Raw genomic sequence first — 18,371 nt, 5'->3', positions numbered from 1 at the left:
AACATCGATGTTTCACATCATCGATGTTCTGATAGTTTGAAGTTGCATACACATTGATTAACTTAAACTTCTCTCGTAATATAAACAGTCTCGTAAACGATGGAAACCGATGTTGTAAAGTGAAGTTGAGCAGTTCTGTGACAAAACGCATGTACTGATAATAAGTATTGAAAAGCAGGTAACTGTTGCAATGAAACTAATTTCAGAAACAACATTTTTAATCGCTTAATTCATTTCGACTGGTTCGAATGACGAATTTACAGTTTTTCCTTTTTCTACATTTCATTTAGTTCCACTCGTCCTTTCTGTTGATTTCCGCACAAAGCATAAATAAACGTTATTTCCAGGTGCACTTAAATACGTCCGTTTTGAGTTGATAGAAACAGCAGACATGGAAAACCATTTAGACTTGGCGCACATTTTCATTGATTTCAAACTTTTCAAATGCCGTTCTATAAAACGTTTCCTTAAACATTTAGCTGTAGAGAACTAATATAGTGAAGGGATGTTATATATGAACTGGTACTGGAAAAGATGAACGTACGCGTTGAAATTTATGTTATTGCTTTGGGAACGCAATTGAAAAATCACATTTTGAATTACTGAATTCTTCAGTTCTTTTAGTATTACCAGAAACTAGAATACGATATTGCCACATGTATTATCTATTTCCTTTTGCAAATATCCTCAGTTTTTTGTGAGTCTTTTTTCCTCATTTCTATTGCCCACCTTAAATACCTTTGGACATAACTTGCAGAAAAAATGACGCAAATTTTAAATTACCCGGTTGTTAGGACAGTAATTCAGCACTGTTTGCATAATATAGAAAGCGCGTCATCGTCAGTCGATTACCTATGCTGTGCCGGATCGGGCGGAATTAAAGAACACTAAATTCGTCACTTTTAAAAAACTCGTACGTTTTACGCACTGTTCACGGGGTGTCCCGTAAGCACATGATCAAAAGGGTACTGCGATATTCTTTGGCTCAGAGACTGGCAAACTTTTACTAAGGAAAAACATCTGCCTACTCTGCTATTGATGGTCAAAGTTCTTCAAAAAAAAAAAACTTTTTTTTTTTGAAGATTTTCTGCAATATTGGGAGAATGGTGCGACGGATTTTAATGAAACTCGCTGCGAATGTTGCTGTGTAAAACTCATATTTTGATGCAGCAACCGAGTTCATCCGCTTCGAGCACGTAATGAATTGAAGTGTCGTAGTGCAAAAAGTACCAGAGCGTTTTATTTGGTGGATAGAATCAACTGATTTTCTTGAGTTGATGGACTAATCCTTTGTTCACATGTTTGTGCTCTTTCTTAAAAGTTGCAGCATTCATAGTTTTTGCGCAGAAATTTTTTTTCCTGTTTTCCTGCTACTTAAGAATAATAGACATTAAGGCACAGCCGGTTTCCATAATTTCCATCACCACTTTCAGACGGAATTTCGAATTAATGTTTGGGCCGGGATCATCGGTAACATCCTCCTTGGGCCTTATGCCATGTCGAGCCGCATGAATGGCGAAAACTATATACATTTTTTGAAGAACATTTTCCGGTCCGAATTTGGTAACATTTGCTCGATCTTCGTGCACAGATGTAATTCATGCATGATGTTGCTCTTCCGCATTTTAGTGCTGCTGTAACGGCCCATTTAAATATTACTTTTCCATACAAGTGGATCGGAAGAAGAAGGAGAGATGTTCCTGTCGAATTACCTCCCAGGTCACCCGACTGAACACCATTAGATGTTTTGCAGCAAACCTTTAAATGTAAAGTTTACGACACTCCAGGGGCATCCCATCTAGAGCTATTATGTAGAATTCAAAACGAGATGATCCAGAAATGTTGAGAAGGGTCCAATTCAATTTCACTCGAAACATGCAGCTATGCATCCAAGAAAACGGCGGGCATATCAACATCTTTTATGATTTGTATTAAACATATTTCTATTTTATCATCGACAAAATTCGACAAAGTCTTCTATCAAAATCAAGTGATAAAAACTTTCAATCCGTGCAAATGTCCGGTAACCTCACGTACGCTCTGACTCAACTTGTCTTCCCAAAACCATAATGCTTTGTCAAAGTCGGTCATTTCTTTATTAGAAAACGCCATTCGAAACGAATTTGTGGGATTGATTGAATAACGGCAAAAGTTTAACAATTAATTTAATCACGTGTTAATGTCTGACATTGTTAAGTGGCAAGCAAACAGAAATAATTGTTTGCCCAAAAACTATTAATGCTGCAAGATTTAACAAAGAGCACAAAAATGTGAACAATGAATTAGTGCATCAACTCAAAAAAAATTAGTTGATTTCATCCTCCAACTAAAAAGTTCTGGTAGTTTTTGTACGGCGACACTCAAGAATACATTAGGTACTTGATGAACTGAGTTCAAGCCGATGACCTCGGTTGCTGCATCAAAATATGAGTCTTACAAATTCATTGCGAGTTTCATTAAAATCAATCGTACTATTCCTCATGCAGAAAGGATTTTTTTTTAAGAACTTTGACCGACCGTCAATAGCAGTAGAGCCAGACATTTTTTCTTAGCTAAAATTAGGCCAGATCGTAATCATTTCAGCCAAAGAATGCCGTAGTACCCTTTTGATCATGTGCTTATGGGACACCTTGCATATTTTCCTTACCTGAGTGACTGGATCCTTCATGATCAGTACATCGGTAACATTTCCAAACATTCCAAAGTACTCTTTTAATTTGTCACTGGATGTCTGCCAACTAAGTCCCCCGACAAACAGCTTGCCAGGGGCTGGGTCTCCAGATCCTCCATTTTGGCCACTAGGGGTGCTCCTTCCACTTGAACCCGAATGAGACCCTCCGTTTAGGGTCACCAAGTAGTCAGGGTGGTGATTCTCCTGCAAACCATTCGGTTCGACCATAGTTGCGCTAGAAAGAATATTTAAGTTAATACAGGGTTAAACTATTGTTCTCCATTACATGTTACAAAATATATAAGATACTATTCCAGTTGACATATATTTTCTAACATGTGTTGTATTTATTTCAACTCAGGTGTGTTGTCCCAAGAATATTTAAACGACAAACGAATCCAATTCGTGTTATTGATAGCTCACTTAATAGTCTTAATTTAACAACAGCCACATTACCAAGTTATAAATATATGTATAACTAATCCGGAAAGTTATGACTAACCGTGTCCAGCTCCGAGATGACCAGATCATCCAGAGTTTCTGCCTTAAGAATAATACAAAGCACATCTATAATATAGCGCGGCTTGAAGAATGATGTTGAAGCCACAAAACCATCGAACAAATTGTCAAAATAAGGAAAATTTGTTTGAGAAGTTGCAATTACTCGCGCGTTGGACTGATTTGTAAAGTGATCCCAGGAGCAAAATGTATCTTTATGCAGTGAATTTCAAGATAACAGAAACTAGTTCTCAATTAAGGAGAAGATCTAGGAATCAAATGACCTCAGTGTTTGTGACATGCACACTAGACACTAAATATAGTTTGACTTTTGGTTTACATCCTTTCTTAAAAATACATTACATATTATTGGAGTATGTGGAATTTAGGACCAGTCCAAAACGGAATTAAATGCACATAATTAGAGGCGTTAGCTAATCATCAGTTAACTTTAACGTTTGCGTAACGATTAACAGTGAAACGTTAGGCACTCAGTTTAATCATTTTCTGTCATACAATTTTAAGGTAAAAAGTACAAATTCAATTGGGTCTCGTAGTTAATCACTGACGGATGCTCATAACACAAATTAGGCTGAGAAGCATTTTAAGCTATAGAAAGTACTGTACCTACTTCGTCCGCTTCTTAAGTTACAAATAATTTAAAAACAGTCAGTTTTGGCATACAAATTGGTTCTAATTCAGTGCATTTTAAAAATTTCTGCAAAACTTAGAAAAATCAATGGTTTAATTCGTCCTTGATTTTGGTTTCTGTAATCATTTTTCCCTGCATGTAATCTATTTACTTATAGTGTTCTATGTTCGATATAAAACTCTGTTCCCGACAATGTATATTAAGTTATATAAGCTGTATCCAAAACTTCCGCTTCAAGAGGATACAAAAGGTGTAGTATATGCAAAGTCTATTGAGTATGAAAAATTGCATGCCAGTTAACGATCGGCAATGTGTTTGCATTCCTCAGCAGCGCAAGTGGAATGAATGCATTTAAAGCTTAATATGTACTTAAATAAAAATTCATCAACTGTTTCAAAAGGTGGCCAAAAAGCCATATTTTTTAAATTATAAAGTTAAACACCAAAATAGCGTACCCCGGAAAGTTATTCAAACTTCAAGTTCGATAAAAACATAAAACTACGCAACATGAAAATTCAAGCAATGGGAACTGAGCAGTGGAGGTTCAAACGCACCACGTCTTCACTGCACCAATCATTTTGTTGGCAGGCAGGCCTATTGTCAAATCATCTCAATATACTTTGCATAGACTTTACATATTTTATTCAAATAAATATTTTTTTACTTAAATATCTATAATCGAAATAGCAATGCAAACAAAAAACATCTCAAGTTTTGAACAAAGGAAGTCGGTTATACCTTGGAAACTGCTTGGCGTATACAATTAAACAGATTTATTCGTGTATCAAGGCCTCGAAATCCCACTTTAGAATATGAAACCAGAAATTGTCGCTAAGACTCCTTGCGGTCGGGACTACAGGACTTCAAGTACGTTCAAGGTTTTCGAGGACGATATAATAGGTACACATTTTTTGGACAACAGTGTAAATCATGTGTCACCTTTGTAATTTAAATTGAAACGCTAATTAATGCTTAGCAAAAGATGCTCATTTAGGTGCTGGAGTTCATCGGGCAATACATACATAGTGGCATAAAATTAAAAACACTATTTTTCTTGCGCCAACGATTCGGCTGTATTTAGGCCAACCTCGCAGCTCATCAAGCTAGTGTGCTTTTTGTTATAAATAAACAATATTAGGATTGTTAGAAGTTTACATCTCTGATGACATGCTGCCTGATGGCTTAAATGTCGCCGAAACGTTGTCCCAAGAAACATAGTGTTTTGGTTTTCTGCCACTCTGTTTGCCGATTATGCCAAGCATCTACACATTCTACACGTCTTTTTCCAATTAGCATCACGGTCACCAACAAACCACAACAACTACTTAATACCTTCTTTGGACTTTGCTTTGAGTGCTGAAGTCAATGATAAGGGGTAAATTCGCCACCGAATGTCCAAGAAAGCTTATTATAAAAAAGTGATCTGATGAGTTTTTAAAATTCCTAGCTATCAGTAAGTATAACTTACCAAGAGAAGATAAAATTTAAAAACTCCTTTCAAGAATGTGCTTGATTTTTGCATCTGGCTTTAAATTTTGTCATGTTGATAACAAAAAAAAATCAAAAGCTTTAGATAGTTTCTTGTTTACGCCGAATTCAAACTTTAAAATTAGTAATCATTAATGTCTCTACTATATAAATTGCTTTACGAAGGCAATTCTTTAAAACAGCATTTAATTTCTCAAACAAAAAAATGTGTTTTCCCAATATCTTCAGGATATACCTATTCTATTCTTGTTGTCGAAGAAAGCGGGAAAAAGTTTCAAAATGTATGCAAAAGATCGCAAACCTTTCATTCATACCTACCTGTTAAGACTATTTGACAAAGGTCTGAAAGAGAACATAATTTAAAATTTTTATATGACTATATACTAATACTATAATTTTAAAATTACTATTTTCATAGTCATTTTAAAGATTGTTCTGCAGGCGCCATTTTTCTTTTGAATTTGATACCGTTGTGGTTTCTGAACAACTGGACTTCAAAAACTTTACACATTGATTTGAAGGTTTTCAACCGATTGCAACAATTTAAACGTCGATAAATTCAGAAACTGATCAACGCTAAAGTGGGTTTAATTTTTTCAAAATCGGTCCAATAACAAGCGAGTTATGAGCCATAGAGTCGCTGTTTCCAAACAATTTTGTTTGCCTTATTGTCATTTCTCGCATAACTTCCAGGGTTTTCAACCGTTGGTTCAACACTATATTAAAGCTACAATACATTGACACACACAAAAAGCTTCTTAAGATTAGCTAGAAATGCTTTGTAATAAACCCTGTAAATCACCTATTTATCAAAGACCAATTCTCTTAATTAAGTTGCAGATGCTAAGTATAATCTTTATATACTTCTTGCAAGGCTAGTATTGTCTGCCTACTACTAGGTATGCACTATGATACTGCACATCAGAGAGCACGTACTTTCAAATGACTTGAAAACTAAAAAATATATACATTTGAACACATTACAAACTTCGTCGACGCAACAGTTGCGTTCAATGTCAAAAAACCTAATATCGAATGATGGCAAATTGCAGAATCGTGTAATGTTTCACCTGCATTGTTAAACGAATTGTTTCAATAATTATAACCGATTGATTAATCGAAGCCCCCATTCTCCATCAGTTTATCTTTGCCGCCGCATTGAGAGCAAGCAGTTGGGCGAGTTGACGGAGTTACTCCTCCATCCGGTTAACGGAAAAGGTAAGGATCAATATATTCCCCTCTTGGAGGCGCGCGATACACGTGCACATGCATTAGTGATACGGGGCGCGGTTCATTTCTACCATCAACCAACGTTGCCATGCCGTTCATATTTCTTATGTATTGTCCTTTGTCTATAGCACATTTGGTTTGGATCATCTTTTAGGTAGACCTGCTTCTTCGTAATCGGTGGACTGATTGTCAATGTTATGAACATTCTAGAATCTGCCAGTTTTTTTTACATAAAATGTTGAAGAATGTTCGTCCACTCTTCGAAATATGTCTCCTATATGTTGACATCAGTTCTCTCTGTCAAGAGTATAAACTTCACAGATTCGTTACTCATTTACATAAAAAAAATATAATTGCTCGCACCATCTACTGTAAATCCAGATCTTGTTGGGAAATATAGTGTTTAAAAGATTGTGCCTATAAAGTAAAAAGGCAACGTTGAAAAGGGGACACTCCCGTTGCCATGGAAACGATTGAGCGCTTTTAGGGTGGAACGCGCAGTGTCCTCGACGCCTCTCAGTCGTCTGTAAGATCGCGTCGCGACGCGCTTTTATCACAAAATTCCGAATCTCAACCATTTTATCACATTCGCTTCGTTGATTTTACATTTGGACTGCTGGCTCTGATATTGTCCTGTCACAGCAGTACTATTTCCAGATACTGCTGGTGCGGGACATAACCAGAGCTGGAAGTCTTTGCAGCATCAAACTTATTCAAATTGCCAGTGCTAAAAGTGTGCTGTTGTGCAGGCGGATTGAAATCAAAAGGAAAAAGCTTCGTAGACATTAGAATCTTAATTGTTTATATTAGACTATTAGCAGCGTAGACTTGGTGGTTCACATTTCTGATTGTACTAACATTTAGATTGTTTTTAGACTATATCGATTGTGTGTTCACTACGATATTTTTGCACCCATCACCTTATACTTCTTAGACAAACATAGTGGCTTTAAATGTGACCTAGCAGTAGTAGTAGAATAAAGTTGGCACCGAAACAGTGTATTCTTGTATTTCTAACCTAACCAATAAAACCTGACTCACAAATATCTAAGTGGCCATTGCTGTTTGTGAACGTCACTCCCACGGGTCAATATTTCAAACTGGCGCTATGCTACCGCCCTCTGGATTTGAAGTGATTAATTATCTGGGAAACTTACAGAGGGAGCTTAACAATAGGATAACAACCGCTCATTGTTCCGGGGCTGAACAATGAGAGCAGTCTAAAATGGAAGTAAGACAATTCTTCTTAGTTTTTACTTGACAAAAATTCCAAACATTCAGCTTCAAAAAAGGGTCCATTAATTGTAAAATTCTTAAGTTTTGCTTTATAATGTAGACACTGAGTCCAATTGAGTAACGAACTTACGATGCCATTTTCTTAGATATAAATCCATAACTCAGAACTTGACATGGCGAAAACCGGTCAGCTGTTAGAACTATTGTAAAATATTCTGCAAACTATCTGACGTAAACAAATGTATCTACAACTTCTTTTTCGATTCTATAATTAATACTACGACTAGGAATAATAATAATCCAATACTATAGAGTTCTAAACCATGAAAATTGTATGGAAACCTATAAGAAAATTAAGGCTTTTGTGGCCATTTATTGATTGCATGTGCTATAGAAAACTATATTGGAATTTTGGCTCAAATTAGATACTCATGTTGTGTAAAATGAGATGAAATTGTCAACAAAAAATGATTTAATAACTCTTAAAATTATGTTTTAAGAGAAAACATTTACACCCTTGAAATGGTGGCTCTCTAACGGTGAGCGTTTCCTGTGAAACTAAACGAATTTCAGAATGTGTATATTTTGTGCCCAAGATTTAGAGAAAAACGAAATAAACATGCAGCACTCATACAGTTAGTGCATGCAGAAGTTTTGGGCTATGTCAGAAGGGAGCACTTTCAAAACCGGTTTTGGACTTTTAGCCTCGACTAAATGACACCAGTAAAATTGCAGTAACCAGTAATGCCATTTACCAGCTGGGCCCAGCTGGTGAGGATTAATGGGTCCGAATCCGGTTCTGGGAGTGCTTTCTTATGACATAACCAATAAACTGCATTGATACCACGCTTTTGCCACTCAGTAATCAGTTAAACTATTTTCAGACATAAAGCCAGTTTTGATAAACTCTGGTGACACACACAACACTTCATTTTATTCAAACTCATAAACTGCAAAACAGAATACGATCATAAAAGAAAATTCTAATAGTTGAATTTGCAAGAAAAATTCTACATCAATCGCGATCATTAGAAAAGGGTTGAATATTAACGTAAATTTGTAAAGCGAAAAGCCAATTCATTTTTAACCACTCTTTTGAAATATTTACGCATTATTATAAAACAGTCTGTATGTTTATTATGCTAAGTTTATCGACGAATATCACTCGTTCCCACATCGACTTGATAACAGCAAATCCATTTTTTCTTATGACTATTTCCGAAAATGAAAAGAAAACATGCAAGTGTGCAGTCGATAAATATTCTTGATGATTTTCATTCAATTTCATACGATGAAAACGTGCTGTTTCTAATCCATCGCAATTTATAAAAATATATCAGATTATTTGGATGTTTTTGTTAATTCCGACTTTCCGCGGAACTTAACAAGTAGTTAAAAAATCATACATGTAAACAGTTAATGTCTACTCTTTTGGTTTTGAATCTGACGCAACATATAAATCGAATTTTATTATATTTCTGCTGTAAAAAGCACCAACTTTTGTAGCTGGCGAATAAATAAATTGAATTTTTAAAAATGCTTTTTTCTGTTACATTTTACTGCTATGTAATATTATCAGTTAGATCTTTTCTAATTAGCAATGCTGATTAGTTATTGAATATGAAAAAATTTCAATGTATTCCAAATGTTTTTAAATTAAATTAACTAAAAATACCTGTAAATTACTTTAATTTTTATTAAATATAAAGATTTTTGCCATTTAACTTTGAGACTGTCAATCGTCTTTTTTGTTTCTCTGACAAAATGTAAAAACGAAAATAAATACAAAGAAAGACAGATACTTTGAACCACAGCGAGACGAAACTCATTGTTTTTGCTTTGTGAATCGTTGTAACCTGATGATAAATATGCGAAACTTTTGATCTTAAAATACGGAAGTCATACTATTTTGTACAAAGTCCCAATAATATATCACATTGTAAAAAGCCTTAAACTAACATATACGAGTGTTGAATGGAGAACATTATGCAGATTAGATAAAATAATAATTTAGACGCAAAATTTAGATTATTTTGAAATTTCAGAAAACTTGGTTCAAAATAGCATCAATAGACAAAATATTTGTACCTGCATCACGACTCTGTCGCATGTACACTACACAGACTTGTACAGCAGTATTTACATGATACTTATTGACAAGACGGCTTTTTTATCTGCTCTATTTCCCTGTATCGTTGAATGGCCAAGCATGTTTAGGATATTCGTAAACATGTATTTAAATACTGAACGACTACTAACAAGAAACCCAGTGTTGCGCAGGAACTTACATTTCTACTTACATACAAATCAATGTTATCTTCGATTCTGTCTAACTAAAATAAATAATAAATACCTCAGACTTAGAGATGATTAATTAAAGTTACCTGTCATATATAATATAACAGTTAACTTTTTAATTTTATTATAACTGCTGTATTTACTGAGATATTCACAAAAATCTTACATTTCCACGTAAAATATGCATCTAATAGCTTTGACATACGCAGGCAAAAAACTCTTCTGATAGCTTTATTTACGCCAGTAATATTCGAAATTTAATTACTTTAATTTACTTTATTTAGAAAAAACAACATTTCTACTGACAAAACCATTTTGCCTGCGTTTGTTAACAAATGTTTATTTAAGTAACATAAATCTCGCAAACTTTTTGTTTATTAAGTACACTTTGTGAAACGATATCAACGAATAGAATTCTTCGCTTCGCTTCTTATATATTTTTCTTTTCTATACTCATTTTGTTGCCGTGTTTTACACTTCAGTTACTGAATAATATATTTTTAGCACGCTGTAGACGGTTTACTTTTTAAATACCCTTTAGAATATACCCTAATAGAATATTAGGCATAACTGTTTAAAATATCTGTACAAGTACGATTTTTGTTTTTTATTCTAAATAGAACTGATTTTCAACGCCCGTAAACGCCTATATCCCCAACAGAACAGTTTTGTGACAAACCAGAACTTTTATTTTTAGAAATAAATCCGTACTTAAAAGATGCCTGAACTCCGTACTACCTGAATAGCAGGACCTGTAATTTTCGCTATAATCCGCATAGAATAATTTCGATTTATCAATTTTAGAATTACGGCAATTAATAAGTAGCTCTTAGACACTGACATGTAATATTCGATTAAAACAAGCAAAATAACGTTTATGGTTACCAAATATTCTAAAAAAATATTTATGGTAAAATAGGTCGTAGAACTGCGTTTCAAATTAAAGATATTTGAATAATAAAATACTTATATAACGACGCCGCATCTTTAAAACCAGGTGTGTCATACATAACCAAGTTATGATTTAAAAAAATATCGATAAAAATAATAAGCACGTCCATCCGGATAATTATACATTATGGAGTTAGTAAAACGATAATGTGACAAAATATTTCGCTTTGATATTGAAGAAATCGAATAATTTCCCTAGGGTATCTTTAGAGCCGCAGACGGGAGCCGAGAAATCAATACTCCAAAAAGGACCGTGAGACTGGAATACTCAACTCAACAAACGGGGCGCGCTATAATGCTCTACAGGGGCATTTTATAACATTCGCAATGGGTTCAGATTGATGTCTATTTTTTAAATGTAAAAACAAGCAGATTTTAAAGGAAATAATTGGGAATGTACCATACTCCCTCTGTCAGCTTCTTACATCAATGAAAAACACATTTAAAAAAATAACTAGCTTAATATACAATCAAATTTGAAGTAAATCTATTATCAGATTATGCGCCTTATAGTGTTAAAAGACAGTGGTTTGTTAATAACTTGTTCTCTTTATTAATTAGAAAAATCTAAGGAAAGATTATTTAGTATTTGAAGTGTGATTATTACAGATTTTCAAAATTAACTCTGATGCGGGAAATACTCATGAAACTATTAACAACTCTAAAACTAATTCTGTAGGAAAATTAACAATCTCGTGGTTGAATCAATTTTTAAAGTATGATTATTCACCCTTCAAACACCAATCAAAATTTCTTCACCCTTTACTCACCGCCGTTCCTTGATTCATCATTCAGATTCTTTTCCCAATACTCTTTCACCCTACAACGAATACTCGGAACTAAAAAAATGTCGAAAAAAGTTAACTCACCACACCTTTAACAGTAACAATAAGGTTGATTTATCAATCAATGGGATGCATTTTGAACATTTACCCTAATTAATATTGACAAGGGTCGATTTCATTTTCACCTACCTACGTATTACTTTTAGTAGTATTAGTTTTATCACTACAAACTACAAAAAGTGCTTTATCTCTCAAGCCGTAAGAGATATCGAGAAAAATGGGCCATATCTTTTTTGAATCAAATAATGGGTCTAACTGCTTGATCATATCCCCCAAATTTGGCAACACCGTTAAAATTGTACCTACTCATTATAAAAGTTAATTTTGACCGTACCTGTACAACCACCAGATTTCGGATAAATTTACAATTCAAAAAGACGAGTATCCATGAGCTACTTTTGCTATAAAAATTTTACGAACGTCAAATAAATTATGTCATAATTAAGAATAAATTTAGTTTTTGGATTTGTCACTTCGAAGGCGTATAGGGTAATTAAAAATTGGCGACATTCCTTTTAAGAGGTAATAGGGGCTCACTTGGAAGGTACGAGAAAAATATTGAACATTTTTTTCGATAGTTTCTAGAAGATATTAAGAGTTGAAAATCAAATTTCCACTTTGTTATTAAGCATTATTTTCAAAGTGTTCCATGTTTAATTGGAATACTAAAGCATTCAAAAAGAAAAATTACGATGTTTGCTTCAAATTACGAAAAATCTTTATATTAATTATTCTACAATTTTTTGATGAAAAGTCAAAGCAGCAATGATGTTTTTTGTCATTAACAGATATTTACAGATGGACAATTGTCAATAATAATAATAATTTGTCAAACTGTGACTTACTTTGAATTTCCTTTCACGAATTTGCGAATATGCGATTAGTTCAGGGGAAATGCTACAGTAACATAGCAGAAGCTGAAAGAACTCACGCCAACAAAGGGCGAGGAGAGTGGTTCCAGGAAGATAGTGGACGACAATAGATGTTCGGGTTTCAGACACAGAGGAACAAGTATTGGACATAATTGCAGCGGAGCCTTCCAGGGGCACTCAGATCATTGCACATCAACTTTCTCTTCACATCACTTTCTCTTCGACACTTTTCCAGGCACCAAATAAATACCGGCTACATTCCTACCCCGTATGTAAGATACACACTAAATGGATTACTGAACACCGGTATAAATTCAGCTGGAGTTAATTAACCGAATACGAGAAGCTGATCGAAAAGAGCGAATAATAAGGTGATTACACAGGCACTTGTTTGGAGTTACCGACTCAAATGTATGTTTTGTAATTTGTAAACAAATTAATAATTCGAGGTTATGAGTTTCGAAATAGGTTCTGTCATTCAACGATTCCTGTTGAATTTGCCGTTTATCCTTGTCTATCTTATTGTCACTTTCTTCCTTCATGGTTACCGGAGATTTAAATAATTACGAAGCCAAAGATATTTACATAATGTTAATTACGCAGATTACCTTGAAAACATTGTTGCCCTTTTTCTAATATAGTTTTTTCGCAAATTTCTCAGTTTTTAATAGCAATTAATTTTTTTTTACTACTTTTTTGTACTCCTAAAACACCGCCAGACAACACCTGCATAAGGCCAGATCGGATTTTTTTTTATTGAAGCAGTGACCGTATTTTCAAGTCGTCTGTACGCCCTATCACTGTTGAACGACAATTTCGGGGCACTATGTATGTGGATTGATCGCAAAGCAAGAACAAAAAAATTCTGACGAGCTCGAGTAGGGCTCGATGACGAACCCTACTAACTAGCCTATGAAACTTTTTCAAAATCCACTATCCATATTGAAGAACCAGAGTAATGCCGAAGGATACACACAAAATTGTGACATATAGATAATGAAAATCGTAATAGTGGACTAGGACTAAATCTATCAACAGACATTAAAACTAGGCTAGTTTTGGCTACTTGGCTGTCCTCTTTACCTTGTCTGGTCGCGATGAACGTTCGGCCAATTTTGTCGCATGCGATTGGCAATCGTCGCTTCATCGTTCCATCTGTGAAACTTGAACCAAAAATAAACATGATCAGTGGTTGATCGCTTTGATCTTCACGAAGAACGTGCAAAAATCTACGGGCAAGGCGTTTCTAGTACTGAGTTTAGTGATGCATACACTCGCAGTAGTAGGTAGATACACAATAATGGAATGAAATCAGCTAACCAGAGTTGGTGGATATTGGATTAAACGAAATCAATAAGTTAATATGCTAAGGTTAAACGTAGATACCCAAAAAGCAAATTACCTCCCTGGAAATGTTAGAACCGATTGAAATGTACACTATTTGTCACTAATAGTGTTTTATCGATATAACTAATCAATGAACTTTAATTCATGAACCAAAAATATCTTTTGGAGTTTCACATTCGCTTCAAATTGGACATCTAATAGTGCACATTACAAACAATGGTACAAATACTAATATAAATATATTCACAATACACAGGTTTAGACCATTCAAATACTATGATCTATTCGATAAAAATATACACAAAATTAGAAAAAACAACTACCAGCTTTTTAGTGGTAAAATATCGACGCACAAAATAAGAGGAATTGTGGGTGTTGCTCAGAACAACAAAAACACGACAAATTGAATTAAGAAAGTTTTTCATTACATTTAAAAAAGCGTTTCTTTACTTGATGATTCAAGGCAGAATTTCTAAGGCTGTAAAGAGCTCGATATTATGACTAAAATGTTTTTAAAAAATCGGTTCACGTATGTTATGTGCATTCACTTCCAAACTAAGTCCTTCAGTCTATTTTTCTTTAAAAAAAAAGGTAAATATTGAGGACTTTAAACGTTAAAAGTACAATTTCAATCAGATATGTACGCTTTAGTAATTCATAATAAAATATAATATAATCTAATTTCATGCCCGTAGTATTTGGGAGGTTGTTTTATTGATTTGGTATTCTGAACGTTTAAAAGGTGTAAATATGTATTGAAATATGAAAGGAGTGAAAGTGGAATGGCATTATATAAATAATAATAATAGTTTTTAAATTATGTTATTATTATCAAAAACTCATATCAAATTTTGGAAGTCATGCTATTAGAAAACATTCTAAAATTTCGATCTGTTAGTGCTACTCTGTGCTGATTTAACTTTCATTTCGATTTTACTCTCAAATTGTAGATTTGTTTTTGCGATTTATGTCTCAAAATTGATGTATGTATCTATCTATAGTCTAAATAATGAGAAGCCCTGGCTGTACCTCAACAACTTAGAAATATAAATTTTAATGGTCAAATCGACCACGGAAACAGCCTTTATAATTGCGTTGCGAGTGAAATTATCTCCAGTTTATAACTATGTATTTCACTAGGAGGCACAATACACAGGGTGGCGACCTGAACGAGAATACATACAATCGCCAGCGGGGAGATAATTAATTTTTCTCAAAGTTCCCAAGACACGTCAACGTTTAAATGTATTTACCAACATTTTGTAAGCAAGATGGCACACATAGCCCTTCAGGAGCAGCTGAAATCACCCTAACATAATTCTTTCAAATGTAACCAGATGACTAGTGATACCTCGCTGGAAAGGCGGTGGAAAGACGAATCCATCTTACTGATCAACGTAAGTTTCTACGATCTTTGAGGGTTGCATTAAATCAAATCGATTAGTTATTTTTTCAATGTTACAATTGCTCAAAATGTGTACGATTCACTTGTTGGCAGCATCCCAGTCTGCACGGTTTCGTGCAGGTCTGCTATGTTGAATATGTAAAAATGCATTGAAAATGAAAACCTTAGTTTTGAGATGTCACTATAAAAAGAAATCCAGCGGGCAAACATCTGGACACCATGCTGTCCCCTCAATATACCACGCCTGCCATTACAGTTAACGGAAAAAAATATATCCAGATTTAAGAGAAGTTAGGGCTCAAAAGCTTTGAAATAAATAACATAGAACTTTCATTGCTTCGTGCAGGAGAAAATGTAAATATGATACGAGTACTTTGTTCAAAAAGTCATTCAATTTAAGCGATCCTACGATCCTATCTTTTATGGTTCCGACCCACAAATTTGCTTCCTCATCTCTAATTCAATTGGGGGTCTCTTCAGTCCAACAACGAGAGTTTTGGCGATTTAAGCACCGAGAAGGTAAAGTGGCCTTGCCTGAGAAAACTATCCACTCGCAAAACAGATGCGTTTGATCAATAGAAGACATCAATAAATCATAGAATACCGGGCGTCGATTTGAATCATCTTCAACCAGCTGTTGAACTGTTTGGATTTTATACGGTCGTTTTTATCTGATATTGAAGTATTTTAAAACAGTTTTGTGATTAAGATCACTATCACGCACCAGTTGACGGGCTCGAGAAGCTCGATTTTCTTCTAGGACAAATTTAACTTTGCGTAGTCATAAACAACAGGCTGTCTATATTTTGGTAATTTCCGGGCATGACCCATCGCTCGATATCGTGACTCTATTTTTGTTCTCCAGTGGTAGGAGGAGGGTATGCGATGTTTTTCTCGAAATAAGTGAACAACTTGACATTGAGTCCGACCCATCAACGTGTCATCAAAATCATCAAAATTTCGATTTCTAGCGATTCAGTTCATTTTTACCAAATAGTCACAAATATTGCATCAGCAGCTAAAAAGTAAAAGTTCTATTTCAAAACTAAGATTCAACATTTTGAGCATTTGTTGTCTTGAAAATAAATTAAACTTTGTAATTGCGTTTTGGTTTTATACAACTCTTAAAATCTAAATATCAAAAAAATCTAAGTATTCAAAATTATATAAAACAGCTTTCCAATGAGGAAACCGTTCAACAATCCATGCGGTTTTACTTGAGAAAAGCATGTTCAGGGTGGTTTTAGTTACCTTTGGATCACTTTGTTTTTCATCTTGATTGGAAAATGTAGGCAAACACATTAAAACGTTGACGTATTCAACCTCCTGTTCTGAAAAGTTACAATGCCGAAAAGAATCGTTAATCTTTTCTAATAAAATCAGTTGGAAAAATTGATCAATCCTCCATCGACTGAAATAATATGCATTTTGCCTGATACTCTGATTGGGAAACTCACCACAGAATTGTAGTTTTTTTCAAAACAAGAATCTATATTTTTGATAATGCAGCTAAGCCGATCATAAAATATTCATTTATACTGCGGAAGTGCAGCTAATGCCAGTTTATAGCTTCGGCAATTATGTGTAAATAATTTAGTAAGAGCGCGTCGTCTGGACGGTATTGAAACTTGATAATGTACCTACTATTGAAGAAACTATTTCTAAAAATATTTTATTTATATTGGTTCCTACATTCATTATGTAGGATCAATCTGTTTACAGTTAATTCCGAAAAGGAGAAGAAAATCAGAACAGCTTAACATTGCGACAAACCTTATCTTTGTCATATTATCGAAAGTCGGATTAATTCCGTCAGAAAGCTATGTTTAGCTGATAAAGTTGAAACCTTCGATGTCTTCTACAGTTAATTGGATTGTTTTTGAGAGGCTGCAATATGTGCAAGAGATTACTCCTTAGATATACAGACAGTCGAAAAGTGGGTAAATAATTTCAATTACTTGCCACGCCCCTCAAAATCGTTATATTAAGTGCCAATTGTCGAAAATGTGATTATAAGGGCTTTATGAGACCGATCTAACAATAAAATGTACAATGGTTTCGGTCAACAGAAGATTGAAATAGTTTTTCAACATATTTTCGATATTAGAATCCACCAATCCAACCTAGAATTATTGTAAATTTTCAGAATATTGGTAGTTTCGCGCCTAGTCTAATATTTTTTGGAGATATGTTCTATAATTTTGTCTCAAAAATATTCTATTTATGCCGATAGATACCATTATTGTTTTATATACCATTTCAGTACTTACGACACGAAATAACGTTTGTGATCACGAATATTACAAAAACATTACAAATGTGATAATTATTTCCTTCAAATTACTTAATTTTTTGCTGATGATACTCATTCATACCAGGAACTCCATCCCATCTCACTGTTTGGCTATTAACTAATTTAACATATTTCAACGAGTTTTGAGAGCTGTATTTTGATGATATTGAACCTTTTAATTTTCTTTAATATTATGTAATAAATAAATTTAGAAAAAATTAATTTTTTTAAATTATTTTAGGAAACCAGTTCAATTTGTGTTTGTGGTGGTTCCATTTTATGACTCCAGTAAGTAACGAATTTTTGAAATTCGAATGATTGGTTGAAAATGTTGCGGTGGTAAGCAAAAAACTTTTAATTTAAAAATTACAGTCCGCTCGATTACTCTCACTCACCAACAGATCTAATAGAAATTGGTATTGACATGGGGCGCGGTAAAACTGTATCTTTAGAAGAAAGAGGGCGAATCCAAGCTTATTGAGAAGAGAATTATTCAAAACGAGAAATTACAAGGAAAATCAAGCGTCGCGCACTGTATAGGGGTACATCTTTTGTGTAGACTATTTCAGGGCATTTTATAATAAA

At 34.2% G+C, this 18,371-nt stretch overlaps 1 protein-coding gene across 5 annotated transcripts in view; it reads right to left on the bottom strand.

Moving 5' to 3' along the window:
* Positions 1-18,371, bottom strand: part of LOC109540373 (RNA-binding protein Musashi homolog 2) — a 220,508-nt gene that overhangs the window by 11,152 nt on the left and 190,985 nt on the right. For 3 of the 5 annotated variants that reach the window (XM_048661741.1, XM_048661742.1, XM_048661739.1), the window contains one exon: positions 2,648-2,906. In XM_048661741.1, coding sequence (XP_048517698.1) covers positions 2,648-2,906 — 259 coding nt within the window. Of the gene's footprint in view, positions 1-2,647; positions 2,907-13,824; positions 13,905-18,371 lie in introns of all 5 variants that reach the window. The other 2 variants (XM_048661738.1, XM_048661740.1) reach the window with 1 other exon arrangement.

This window comes from Dendroctonus ponderosae, unplaced genomic scaffold, assembly GCF_020466585.1.
Source record: "Dendroctonus ponderosae isolate FM_Combo_2020 unplaced genomic scaffold, Dpon_F_20191213v2 Dpon_F_20191213_1, whole genome shotgun sequence".
NCBI lineage: Eukaryota > Metazoa > Arthropoda > Insecta > Coleoptera > Curculionidae > Dendroctonus > Dendroctonus ponderosae.
Note: the sequence above shows the minus strand (reverse complement) of the source record. Positions and strands in the feature narration are given on the sequence as shown.